Source organism: Pelobates fuscus, chromosome 9 (assembly GCF_036172605.1).
Source record: "Pelobates fuscus isolate aPelFus1 chromosome 9, aPelFus1.pri, whole genome shotgun sequence".
NCBI lineage: Eukaryota > Metazoa > Chordata > Amphibia > Anura > Pelobatidae > Pelobates > Pelobates fuscus.
In genome coordinates this window covers 48313853-48327057 of record NC_086325.1, presented here as the reverse complement: position 1 = coordinate 48327057, position 13205 = coordinate 48313853, and the positions used below count along the sequence as shown (strand labels likewise).

General features: G+C 41.8%; 1 protein-coding gene across 1 annotated transcript in view; it reads left to right on the top strand.

Annotated features, from left to right (window-relative positions):
* Positions 1 to 12637, top strand: part of IL13RA2 (interleukin 13 receptor subunit alpha 2) — a 61565-nt gene extending 48928 nt beyond the window's left edge. Inside the window, exons 9-10 of the mRNA XM_063433357.1 lie at positions 10773 to 10881; positions 12317 to 12637. Coding sequence (XP_063289427.1) covers positions 10773 to 10881; positions 12317 to 12392 — 185 coding nt within the window. The 3' untranslated portion in view covers positions 12393 to 12637. The remainder of the gene's footprint in view (positions 1 to 10772; positions 10882 to 12316) is intronic.
* Positions 12638 to 13205: the final 568 nt, after the last annotated feature.

Here is a 13205-nt window from a genome sequence, read left to right as displayed (position 1 = left end):
AAGTCCTTTGTTAGGATTCTTCCCTGATTTTGTTAGAAACTGTATTAAAGTAGGATCTAAGTCAGGGGTCTGTGCAACTTTTTTTTAGCTAAAGTCGGTCTAGGATATTCAGCCCGCAGCTTATTCCTAGCTGCCTGGTCAAAGGGTTTCCTTAGCTAATATTCAAGGTATTTGCATACATGAGCCATCAGTACCCACGGGGTTGGATGTTTTATATTATCTGGATTAAGTAAAGGATTTCCTGCAGTATCCGTAATAATGTTTTCATGATCAGATTTTGATACAGGTACCTCAGATTATGCAGACTAATCAGAATCCACATCAGATTCTTCATCTTCAGAAGATGAGGATGAATTATCATAGGAGATTTTATAAGAGTCAGGTTTGCTCTTGTGAATGGCCTTCCGAGCTAGTTTGTCTTCATGAGCAGAGGGTAAGATACTCTCATCAAGTTTGCGTGATATATGCATTTCATTATGGTCTTGATCCTTCCCTTTTTTTAGATGCTTTTGAGCAGGAAGGGGAATCATAAGGACCGTCAAAGCAATGTATAAGCTTTTGGGTGGCCTTCCCAGACCTCCTGAAACATTGCGCCAAATTCCTTTCAGACTCTACAGATGACCAAAATTGGTCAGAGGGAGTATTAATTACCTCAGTCTGTTGCATAGGTTTTGTAGATTGGCTGATAGCTTGAGCCACAGATTTTGCAATTGCCTCTTGCATAGAGGATATGGCAGAAAATATTGCATATGATACTGAATGTTCTGTAGTGAGTCCTCAGTGAGGATGTCACACTTAGCATTAGCATTAATAATTGGTGACTGTGAAACAGTTTTATTAGACTCTTTAGAATTCATAATAATAATCAAATTATTGTATTCTGCAATAAAGTCAATATTGCTAGATATATTGCAATAGAATTACAATATGTGACTGAAAGCAAGGAATTGTGCTGGAGGGAATCTATATACCTCCCCAGATTTTGCAAGGTTCCTACTTTGTGTAATTAGCCCCAGGGAAATGTGTTATGTTATAATGAATGTTGCCCTTTAAATATGTGTATATTTGGGCCCTGGGGTGGAGCACTTGGAGAGTAGGGTGGGCCAGTGCTCCACTCCACATTTTGGAAGTTTCTTGTAACCTACAGATGAGAAGTCCAGTTCCAGAGTTTGAATCCTAATTTAACTCACCTGAAAAGGATTGTTAATTGCAGGTGCTATTAAGTACTCCCCTGCCAAGGGAGGAGGGAGACTGTGTTTGATTTCTGTGAGTGGAAACAGAGAGCTGAAAACCCTGAAACAGTAAGGTTGTTTATGTTTATGTTTATGTTGGGAAATGGACAAGCCATTCAATCCAGTTAGCTAATAATTTTGTTTAGTTAGTGCTCAGAAGAGCAAAGATTTTGTTTTATATATTTTGTTACCTTTTATACCTTACTGTGCATTTATTTTGGAACTACAATAAAAGAGCAAGTCCTTTTACCTCATCCAGCGTGTGAAGTGTCTCTAAAGCCTGAAAAGACTGTGTATAACACCCCAATCCCAGGACAAGGTACCAAGGGAAAGTATTAATTGGTAAAATAAACCGAACTGGATACAAACTGTGTCAATGTAATCTTTCTCAGAGAAGAAACAATGTCAGCTGAAGGAATCTGCTGAGGTAAAGTAGGAGATAATGGGCGGGTAAAAAGGGGTGGGAAAGAGCTGGCAGTCAACGAACTAGCTGTGAAATGACGTCAGATTGAATCTGAGGTAAATTGAATGCATGAAACAACCGAACTGTTAAATCCGTTCACGCTGTGAATGAGAGGAAAAAACGCTGAATTGAAACAAACTAAATAGCTTCGAACCGCGAAAGGGAAAGTAATTGAAGCATGAATAGTGTTCGGTTAGAAATGCACGAAAGATACACAAAATGACCAAACCGTTGTCAAACGAAAATAATGAGTATAATAATACTATTTGCGAGTTTTGCTGCGAACGGCCTAGCGAATTAACTTTGGCCAGTAGCAATAACTGAAATATATATACCTCAGAAAATTAAAAAATATAATTGGAAAAATATCCAAAAATAAATATGTGTTTACAAATATGGGATAAATAAACCAATACAAATTATAATCTATATATGCCAAAATTAAGATTAAATAGAATATAGAATAACTGTAACGTGTATGTATATTATACTTATCTTCACTGGAGCAGCAAAGAAAGAGGATTGGGGTTCATTCTCTATATATAAACTACGTTGGATGCTGATTGACTATTGGATATTCCATTGCAATTACTTGACTATTTTTTCTTATATTGTTTCACTAAACTTTATTGAAATATTCTTTGCTGCCGGAGTTTAGTAAAGAAAGTTCATGTATAATATGAGCCTCCTGTCTTGTTATAAAATTGAATATTCATGACAAATATGTATCCGCTGTGTAAAATCCTCATTAATCATAGAATTTTGTTACACTTAGATCACGATTTGCAGAGCATTCTTACCACAGATCAATAAACAATTCAGCTAGAGGTCTATTACCATTTCCCCAGACTTGTTCCAATGAAATGATAAAAAAGTAAACTAGAAACATAATAATGCGGGGTAGTCAAGCCATATTGCTGCATATGTTTTTATAGAAATATGTTTAAAAGTATAATATTTCTTGTACATCTGACAAGTTCACTGCTTTCTCTCTATTTTATCACCCTCTTGACACCATGTATCAATTGTGTTTATATACTATGAGAAACTGAAAGCTGGAATTCTGATGTTCATTTTGTGAATGTTAGGGTAAACAAAAAAGGAAAATATGGAAAGGCACCATATCATTCAAGTTTCAGTATCAGAATGACCAGCAGTTCTGTGCCCTCTTTGTCCCTCTTAAAATGGACACTGCAGTCACCTGAACAACTACAGCTTAGTATAGTGGGTCCTTCCTGGGTCAGTGCTCCACGCTGACCGTCTATGAGGAAATGCTGATAGGCGCCGCATGGCATTTTGCTGTGAATGCACAAAAGCCTCCTAATGCTTCCCTATGGAAAAAAAAAAAAGCATTGGATTGGCTGAGATCTTCAAAATGGATGATCTCAGCCATGAAGATCTCAGCCACAAGGAGACCAGTGCGGCGATTTTGAAAATTACCAGGGACCTTAATAGGTATTCCAGCACTATAGTGTTAGGAGTACATATTTGTATTCATAACTCTAAATTGTTCCTTTAATGTAGGGCTATCAGAGTATCTGTAGAACTTACAGCACTAACCAATGTCTGAGATGGGTGCATGGAATGTAGTACACCTAGGTTACTCACCTTTTAATGTGCATTTACACTTATTGCAACTCCTGTGCATTATCCTTACTCAACTGACTTAACAGTGTGCATGGTTGTAACATGAACCCACCTGTGTCTCTCTCAAGCTCCCATATACTGACATTCACTGATTATGCACCCTGCCACAGACTCTAAACCGGTTATGTAAAGTCACCCAGTCATATTTACCCACCCTGTTACATACCGCTAGTCACATACAGCCACCTACCTAGTCACACGTACCAACCCAGTCACACTCATCCACCCTAATCGATTTTACTCAACCACCTCCCGTTTCATATATTCCTATTCAACAAGTCTCCTACAGCTACCTACTCACCCAGTTAGAGCTCCCTGCACCCAAAAATGTTTATCTATCAAAGCAGGCAAAATTCCCCTACCCACCCAACATCTATTTCCTGCATACTGTAAATTATGCAGGCAATCAGATATTACACAGTCATATCTACACATTTTTAATGAATCTGCACCATTAGTCTGGTTAAGGATACTGAGAATGGGACAGCATCTGCATTATTGGGAACCACATTTTCCTAGATTTTTGAGGACTGTGTTTCCCATGATGCCCCTTATTATAAAAGGAGATGGGCATATAAAAGCAGCAGGCATACATACCTACCAACCAGGTGTCTCTATTTAGGAGGGACAGTTCCTATGTTGGGCCAAATCCCTCTGTCCCTTTTTATGTCCTTATGACCCTCTTTTCTCAGAACTCTATATTGTTGATATGTCTGAATATATAACAGAACTCCACAGCAATAAAGCTCACAGAAATGTGTGTTTAAGATGAAATAAATGTGTTTAGCAATCAGTCTGTGTATATAAGATACATGATTCTAAATCGCATTATAGCTGTATAAATGTTGCGGTCACCGGCCCGCCGAGCCTCACGGTCGTGCCCGACCGGCACGACCGCTCCGACTACACGAGCTTACCTGCTCGTCGGCGAGCCGGGAACCGCGCACATAGTTCTTCCGGGCATAGCGCCCAGATCCAAGATGGCGCCGACCGCGTGGTCGCGTCTATTGCTAGCCCCGCCCCCGAGAATTATACCAACGTGTGCGTGACGTCACGACGTCAACGCACACGCACGTTTTGGGGTCAGAGGTCGCCCTCTGATCAATCATAGCCTAGAGAGGGGTATTTAAACCCCTAGCTTTCCCCATTACTTTGCCATGTCGTGGTTTCAGTTTCCTGGTTTCCTGAAAGTGCTATTCTCGTGTTTCTGATTTCCTGGTATCCTGATCCTTGGCGTTTCCCTGGTTATTCTGATCTCTGGTTTCCCTGACTTGGCTTGTTTAATCGGTATTGAGTATTTTCTGGCTTCCTTGACCTCGGCTTTCCCTTTGACCATTCTCTGTCTCTAGCGTATTAGTCCGGCCATTCTAAGGACCGGTTTACGCTCTTTCCTATTATTTTCCTTTTCTTACTTATGTATATGTTTACATAGTTTCTGCGTGCTGGACCACATTACTAGTCGTGACATTACGACATGGCCATGGATCCTGCAGAACTATGCAAGCATATGATCGCATGTGAGAGTAGGGTGGAGGATATGGACCACAGGTTAGACCAATTTGCCCAGGCATTTCAGACCTTGCTCCAGAGGACTGCCTATTTAGAGGTCCCTCCGGTACCACCTGTGGTTCCGCCACCTGTAGTGGTTCCCGTACCACATAAACCACCGTCCATAACCTTGTCACCGCCCCCCCGCTATGGAGGTGATTCTAAGGAATTCAGAGGTTTTTTAAACCAAATTGAATACCACTTTGAGGCCTCCCCAGGTTCATTCCCAACAGATAGATCAAAAATAGGCTATCTGATGAACCAATTAACTGGAAAAGCTTTGACCTGGGCTAACCCCTTATGGGAAAGTGGTGACGCAGTAGCCCGTGATTACAATACTTTTCTTACGGCCTTTAAAGCTACATTTGAACCTAAAGGCAGGGAGAAGAACGCTGCCAAAGCCCTTATGCGAATCAAGCAAGGCAGTCGTTCTGTAGCCGATTATGCTATAGAGTTCAAGACATTAGCGTCTGAGGTTGATTGGACCAATAGCGGTCTGGTGGCTGCTTTCTCTGAAGGTTTAGCTGAGAATATACACGATGAGACTGCAGCTAGAGACCTTCCGGTTAGTCTTAACGAGTTTATTGCCTACATGATAGACATTGACAACCGGCTCAGAGAGAGAGAGAAAAACAAACAACGTAACAGACGCTCTAATTTGTCCATAGCCCCTCGTTTCTCTAACCCAGTGGTGAGTAGCCAAACGCCTCTTCCAGAACCTGAACCCATGCAATTGGGTAGTGCTAAACTCACTGAGGCAGAGAGACAACACAGACGTAACGAGGGGTTATGTATGTATTGTGGCAAGAAGGGGCATCTAAGGTCGTCATGCCCGGTTCGGCCGGAAAACTTGCACACCTAAGGCACGTACGGGGACCGACCTTAGGTGTGATGTATATGTCCCCTAAATTGACTAAGAACCGTTTCCTTATCAAAGTAACCTTATCTATCGAGAACACTACTGTTCAATGTGAGGCTATGATTGACTCTGGGGCAGCGGAGAATTTCCTAGACAAAGAATTCTCTGCAAAACATCTCCTGCCCTTAAGACATAAAGAGAAACCTATAGCAGTCGAGGCCATTGATGGGAGGCCTCTTACCCAGCCTTTCATCACACACGAAACTCTGCCAATCACTGTTTCAGTGGGTGTTCTCCATTCTGAAGAAATGACCTTTCAAATTATCTCTTCACCTACAGTTCCGATAATACTCGGTTTCCCTTGGCTCCTTAAACACAATCCACGTTTGGATTGGATTGAAGGAGAGATTGTGAGTTGGGGTGAGAGATGCAAAGGTGTCTGCTTTAAACAAATCCCACAACCTATTGGCACCATTAATGTTCCTGTTACACCTCCCTTGACCACACAAATTCCACAACAGTATATGGATTTGAAAGAGGTATTTAACAAGGTCCAGTCAGAAGGGTTACCTCCTCATAGACCTTATGACTGTACTATAAATTTATTACCAGGGACTATGCCTCCCAAGGGAGGAATCTATGCCTTGTCCCCCCAGGAAAATCTTTGTTTAGAGGAATACATTAAGGAGGCTCTCAGAAAGGGTCATATCCGTAGGTCCTCCTCACCAGCCGGGGCTGGATTCTTCTTTGTCTCTAAAAAAGAAGGAGACCTACGCCCTTGTATTGATTATAGGGGTTTGAATAGGATTACCATTAAAAACGCCTACCCTATTCCCCTTATATCAGAGCTATTTGACAGATTGAAGGGAGCTCGAGTCTTTACCAAGCTCGATCTCCGAAGTGCATACAATCTAGTCAGGATTAAGGACGGTCACGAATGGAAGACCGCATTTAACACCAGAATGGGACATTACGAATACCTGGTTATGCCGTTTGGATTATGTAACGCTCCAGCGGTATTCCAGGATTTTATTAACGATGTCCTAAGAGAGTACCTTCACATGTTCGTTCTAGTGTATTTGGACGACATTCTCATCTATTCCCCAGACCTAGAGACACATCACGAACATGTGAGAATTGTACTGAAAACCCTGTTACAAAACGGCCTTTACTGTAAACTGGAGAAATGCCAGTTTGACCAAACGGAGATACAATTCCTTGGATACGTTATATCTCCGTCTGGTTTCCAGATGGATCCTCGTAAACTGGAGGCAGTCTTACAGTGGCCATTACCCAAGGGCCTTAAAGCTACTCAACGCTTTATAGGTTTTGCAAATTACTACCGCAAATTCATAAGGGGATTTTCCTCCGTGATTTCCCCTATAACCAATTTAACAAAAAAAGGAACAAATTGTATATCTTGGCCCAAAGAAGCAAGAGAGGCATTTGAACAATTAAAATTTTTATTTTCCTCAGCACCTGTCCTGACCCATCCTGATCCATCCAAACCATTTATCCTAGAGGTGGATGCATCAGAAACAGGAGTTGGAGCCATTCTGTCTCAAAGAGAAAGTCCTGATACGCCTTTACATCCCTGTGGATTTTACTCTCGCAAACTCACACCTGCAGAGAGGAATTACGACATAGGGAATAGGGAACTTTTGGCCATTGTACTTGCCCTTAAGGAATGGAGGCATCTCTTAGAAGGTTCCAAAGAGCCACTTTTGATCTTTACTGATCATAAGAATTTGGCTTATATTGGGGACGCTAAGAGACTGTCCTCTCGTCAGGCTAGGTGGTCATTGTTCCTCTCCCGATTCAATTTCGTAATTACGTACCGGCCTGGTACTAAAAACACCAAGGCAGATGCACTTTCTCGGCAGTTTAAGACAGATGAAGTACCAGAACAGGAGATATATCCTATTGTACCTCCTGAATGCCTCATTGCCACTACTGTTTCCGAAGTGTCTTCTCCACTCTTATGTGCCATAATAGCAGATCAAACTCAGGCACCTGTGGGAAAACCTCCGGACAAACTGTATGTGTCACCTCAGTTTCGAAAGAAGGTACTAGATTTGTTCCATGACAACCTCACAGCGGGCCATCCTGGAGTCCATAAAACTCTCTCAGCCGTCTCCAGGAGATTTTGGTGGCCTGCTCTTAGAAACGATATCAAAGATTATGTTGGGGCATGTCAAATATGTGCAGTTTCTAAAGTTCCTCCTAGGTCACCTCCGGGACTGTTACAACCACTGCCCATACCTAGTGCTCCATGGACCCACTTGGCCATGGATTTCATTGTGGATCTACCCAGTTCAAACGGGTTTAATACAGTCCTTATGGTTATTGATAGATTCACGAAGATGGCACATTTCGTCCCACTTAAGAAATTACCATCTGCTCAAGATCTTGTTCAAATATTCTTGAGAGAGATCTTTCGGTTGCACGGTGTACCCAAAAACATAGTATCTGACAGAGGTACCCAGTTTGTTTCTAGGTTTTGGCGTTCCTTTTGCAAACAATTGGGCGTCGAACTCTCCTTTTCATCAGCATATCACCCTCAAACAAATGGAGCAGCAGAGAGGGCGAATCAGTCTTTAGAAGCCTATTTACGTTGCTTTATAAATGCCAATCAATCTAACTGGTATGAGCTCTTACCCATGGCTGAGTTCGCCAGAAACAACGCCACTCATGAATCTTCTAATCACAGTCCATTCTTTGTTAATCAGGGTTATCACCCCGCTGTTTTACCTTCTGCATTCTCAGACACAGAAATCCCCGCTTTGGACACCCGTTTAGAATCGATTCATGATACCTGGGATTCCGTCCATTCAGCTCTGCAAAAAGCCTCATTCCGAGCAAAGGTCCAAGCTGACAAGAAACGGGGCGCTAATCCTGTCTATCTTCCAGGTGACAGGGTGTGGCTCTCCACGAGACATATCAAGCTTAAGGTCCCATCCATGAAATTTGCCCCTCGGTACATTGGTCCCTTTCGAGTTACCCAACGTATTAATCCAGTGACCTATTCTTTGGCACTACCGGCTCATATGAGAATAGCGAATACTTTCCATGTGTCTCTGCTCAAGCCCCTTACTTGCAATCGCTACACCAGGGTATCCACTCCTCCTCCGCCCTTGGTAGTGGGTGATCAAGAAGAATACGAAGTCCATTCTATCATGGACTCCAAATTATCCAGAGGTGTCTTGTCCTATCTCGTTGACTGGAAGGGTTATGGTCCCGAGGAACGTTGTTGGGTTCCTGCTGACCGGGTCCATGCGCCCCGTCTTATCCGGTCGTTTCACAACCGCTTTCCTCTTAAGCCGGGTCCTTCCCGCCCGGTGCGCGGTCTTCGAGTGGGGGGTACTGTTGCGGTCACCGGCCCGCCGAGCCTCACGGTCGTGCCCGACCGGCACGACCGCTCCGACTACACAAGCTTACCTGCTCGTCGGCGAGCCGGGAACCGCGCACATAGTTCTTCCGGGCATCGCGCCCAGATCCAAGATGGCGCCGACCGCGTGGTCGCGTCTATTGCTAGCCCCGCCCCCGAGAATTATACCAACGTGTGCGTGACGTCACGACGTCAACGCACACGCACGTTTTGGGGTCAGAGGTCGCCCTCTGACCAATCATAGCCTAGAGAGGGGTATTTAAACCCCTAGCTTTCCCCATTACTTTGCCATGTCGTGGTTTCAGTTTCCTGGTTTCCTGAAAGTGCTATTCTCGTGTTTCTGATTTCCTGGTATCCTGATCCTTGGCGTTTCCCTGGTTATTCTGATCTCTGGTTTCCCTGACTTGGCTTGTTTAATCGGTATTGAGTATTTTCTGGCTTCCTTGACCTCGGCTTTCCCTTTGACCATTCTCTGTCTCTAGCGTATTAGTCCGGCCATTCTAAGGACCGGTTTACGCTCTTTCCTATTATTTTCCTTTTCTTACTTATGTATATGTTTACATAGTTTCTGCGTGCTGGACCACATTACTAGTCGTGACAATAAATTATTAATAAGTCACTGAGAATTTCTCAGAACCGCCTAGTCCCTAACCACACCACACCCCTAAAATTAAAGGGACACTATAGTCACCTTAACAACTTTAGCTTAATGAAGCAGTTTTGGTGTATAGAACATGCCCGTGCAGCCTCACTGCTCAATCCTCTGCCATTTAGGAGTTAAATCCCTTTGTTTATGAACCCTAGTCACACCTCCCTGCATGTGACTTGCACTGCCTTCCATAAACACTTCCTGTAAAGAGAGCCCTATTTAGGCTTTCTTTATTGCAAGTTCTGTTAAATTAAGATTTTCTTATCCCTTGCTATGTTAATAGCTTGCTAAACCCTGCAAGAGCCTCCTGTGTGTGATTAAAGTTCAATTTAGAGATTGAGATACAATTATTTAAGGTAAATTACATCTGTTTGAAAGTGAAACCAGTTTTTTTTCATGCAGGCTCTGACAATCATGCCCAGGGGAGGTGTGGCTAGGGCTGCATAAACAGAAACAAAGTGATTTAACTCCTAAATGGCAGTGAATTGTGCAGTGAAACTGCAGGGGAATGATCTATACACTAAAACTGCTTTATTTAGCTAAAGGTGACTAGTGTTCCTTTAAAGTGTCCCTCTTTGTCTATTTGAAGTGTTGGAATGTATGGGCAAATAAAGGGAGGGGAACAAGGTATTGAAAGGGAATGGAAATGTATCTACATCTCCATAAGACACCGAAAACTCCAGCACCCAGGTGTCAATGACCATTGGCTCTTCCCTACAGTAGCAAATAGAATTCCATGCTGATACAATGTACAATTTTTTGTCACGACTTAAAATGCAGATATTCACTACACCAGAAATTATTCAAGGTAATTGCTAATGTAGAAGAAAATAAATGAGCATAAAAAAAAGTTGTGGCATATTTTCGATTCCGCTATTTGCAGTTATGTATCTAAATGTAATTGTGAATCGCTAATAATACCATTGGAAAAAATTTACATTATTTAAATATCTTTTAATTATGTTTTGTTTTTTTGTTTTTTTTAGAACCGCCTTCAAAATATCCAAACTCGCAGATGTACTATGTTGCAGGAAGCATTATAATATTGATTTTTCTATGTGCCATTGCAGCATATGTGGCAATCAGAACTAAAAGGTATTTTTTTTTTTCTATAATCATTGCATGAATTTTTTTTTTTTTATATCAAAGCTAGCAATTTATGAAACTCCATGCTAATATTTTAAGCTGCTGGAGATAAGAAATTTTAAACAGAAGTACTAATGTTTTTCGAGCCCAAATGTGATAACTTGATGATTAATTGCATAATATATAATAAGAATAATTAAATGCCTAGAAAGATCACCTTGACAATTATATTAGAGTAGATGTTTAGCACATAAAATTTATTTATGATATCCCCCCAAAAAAATTTCTAAGGCAATGCATGCTTTTGGCGTAATTTTTCTGTGTTCGTAAGAGCTCTGTGCTATTATATCACGTTTTATCAGGGAGACACATGGACTAAAAATGGGCTTTACGCCACAACGCAGTCAACTTAAACACCAGCAGGGTTATTTACTGAGGCGAGAATTAAAAGTGAAATTCTAATTTAAGTCCAGAGTATCCAAACTGAAAGTATAGCTTTTCAGTTTCAGCTATTTTGACTTTAAATATGAAATTCACTTTGAATTCACCTTGAATGAGGATAACGCAGGACAGCAGCTTGCTTGGAACACTGAGGGTAACGCAGGACAGCAGCTTGCTTGGAACACTGAGGGTAACACAGGACAGCAGCTTGCTTGGAACACTGAGGGTAACACAGGACAGCGGCTTGCTTGGAACACTGAGGGTAACACGGGACAGCGGCTTGCTTGGAACTCTGAGGGTAACGCAGAACAGCAGCTTGCTTGGAACACTGAGGGTAACACAGGACAGCAGCTTGCTTGGAACACTGAGGGTAACACAGGACAGCAGCTTGCTTGGAACACTGAGGGTAACACGGGACAGCGGCTTGCTTGGAACACTGAGGGTAACACAGGACAGCAGCTTGCTTGGAACACTGAGGGTAACACAGGACAGCAGCTTGCTTGGAACACTGAGGGTAACACGGGACAGCGGCTTGCTTGGAACACTGAGGGTAACACGGGACAGCAGCTTGCTTGGAACACTGAGGGTAACACAGGACAGCAGCTTGCTTGGAACACTGAGGGTAACACGGGACAGCAGCTTGCTTGGAACACTGAGGGTAACACAGGACAGCAGCTTGCTTGGAACACTGAGGGTAACACAGGACAGCAGCTTGCTTGGAACACTGAGGGTAACACAGGACAGCAGCTTGCTTGGAACACTGATGGTAACACAGGACAGCAGCTTGCTTGGAACACTGAGGGTAACACAGGACAGCAGCTTGCTCAGGAACACATGGTTGAAGTAATAAACCTTAACTCTGGTAACTATAGAAGTCCTCCCATTTAAATGTATGGATAAACATCGGATTTACTTACATATATCACTTGTAATATAATAAAATACATCAGAACATTTTAAACTAAATGCAATCTCTAACACAAAATCTTTGCTATAATTTCAGACATTGGTCGAGCAAGTTACAGAAAAAGGCAAAGGATTTTGTCTATGAAATGGATGCTTCCAATATGTTACATTGATTTCTTAGAAACCTTTTATTTCCGATTTAAAAGACTACTAGTAAGCTGTGCCGTGGCAGAGAATAGTGAATGTCGAAGGATTTGTGCCACGTTTTTATTTTATTTTTTTATGCATACTATGCTATTGTACAATTGTTGTTTGAAAGAAAAACTATTTACAAAATATAATGTACAGAATGAAATTATTTTATGTGTCTGGAAATCTTAGCATTAGAACTATTTAATATTGTATGTAATATATCTGGAATTTTGCAGTGTCCTCTTTTGATATAAATGAAACAAATAAAATGAAAAAAAATCAAACAAAATGAATGTGTTCTGGTTTGTGTGCATGCATGTAAATTTGTAAACTTTTTTGTAAACTTTTTTTATTGGGCAAATAGGTGTGATCAGCACATCATCAGATGAGCTAACTGGCGAAACGCGCACGTCAGGGGCTCGGGTAGCAAAATCTTCATACCAGAGATGTCAGCATGTCATGATCGTTTATCTAGCCGCGTCAACTGACATTATAGCTACCTAGCACGGACTGATTTTCTCTTATTTATTTAATCAATTATGGGCGGTCTGGGTATCTATTTTTGCTTAGTGTGAGAGTAGAATTTATGGGTAAGAGTCTTGAAGGCACAGTAGCCTCTACTTCTTTCTGAATAAGCTTTCAACTTTTTATCTAATCCTACCCACATGAATTATACTTCTCTCCTTCGCCTGAAAGTTGATAGTTGATTTATAATATGCATTGTACCTTCTGCGGTCCCCCTATTTACCACTAAAAAGGCTTAAAACATAGAATCCTTCTTGCAGTGAACTGGG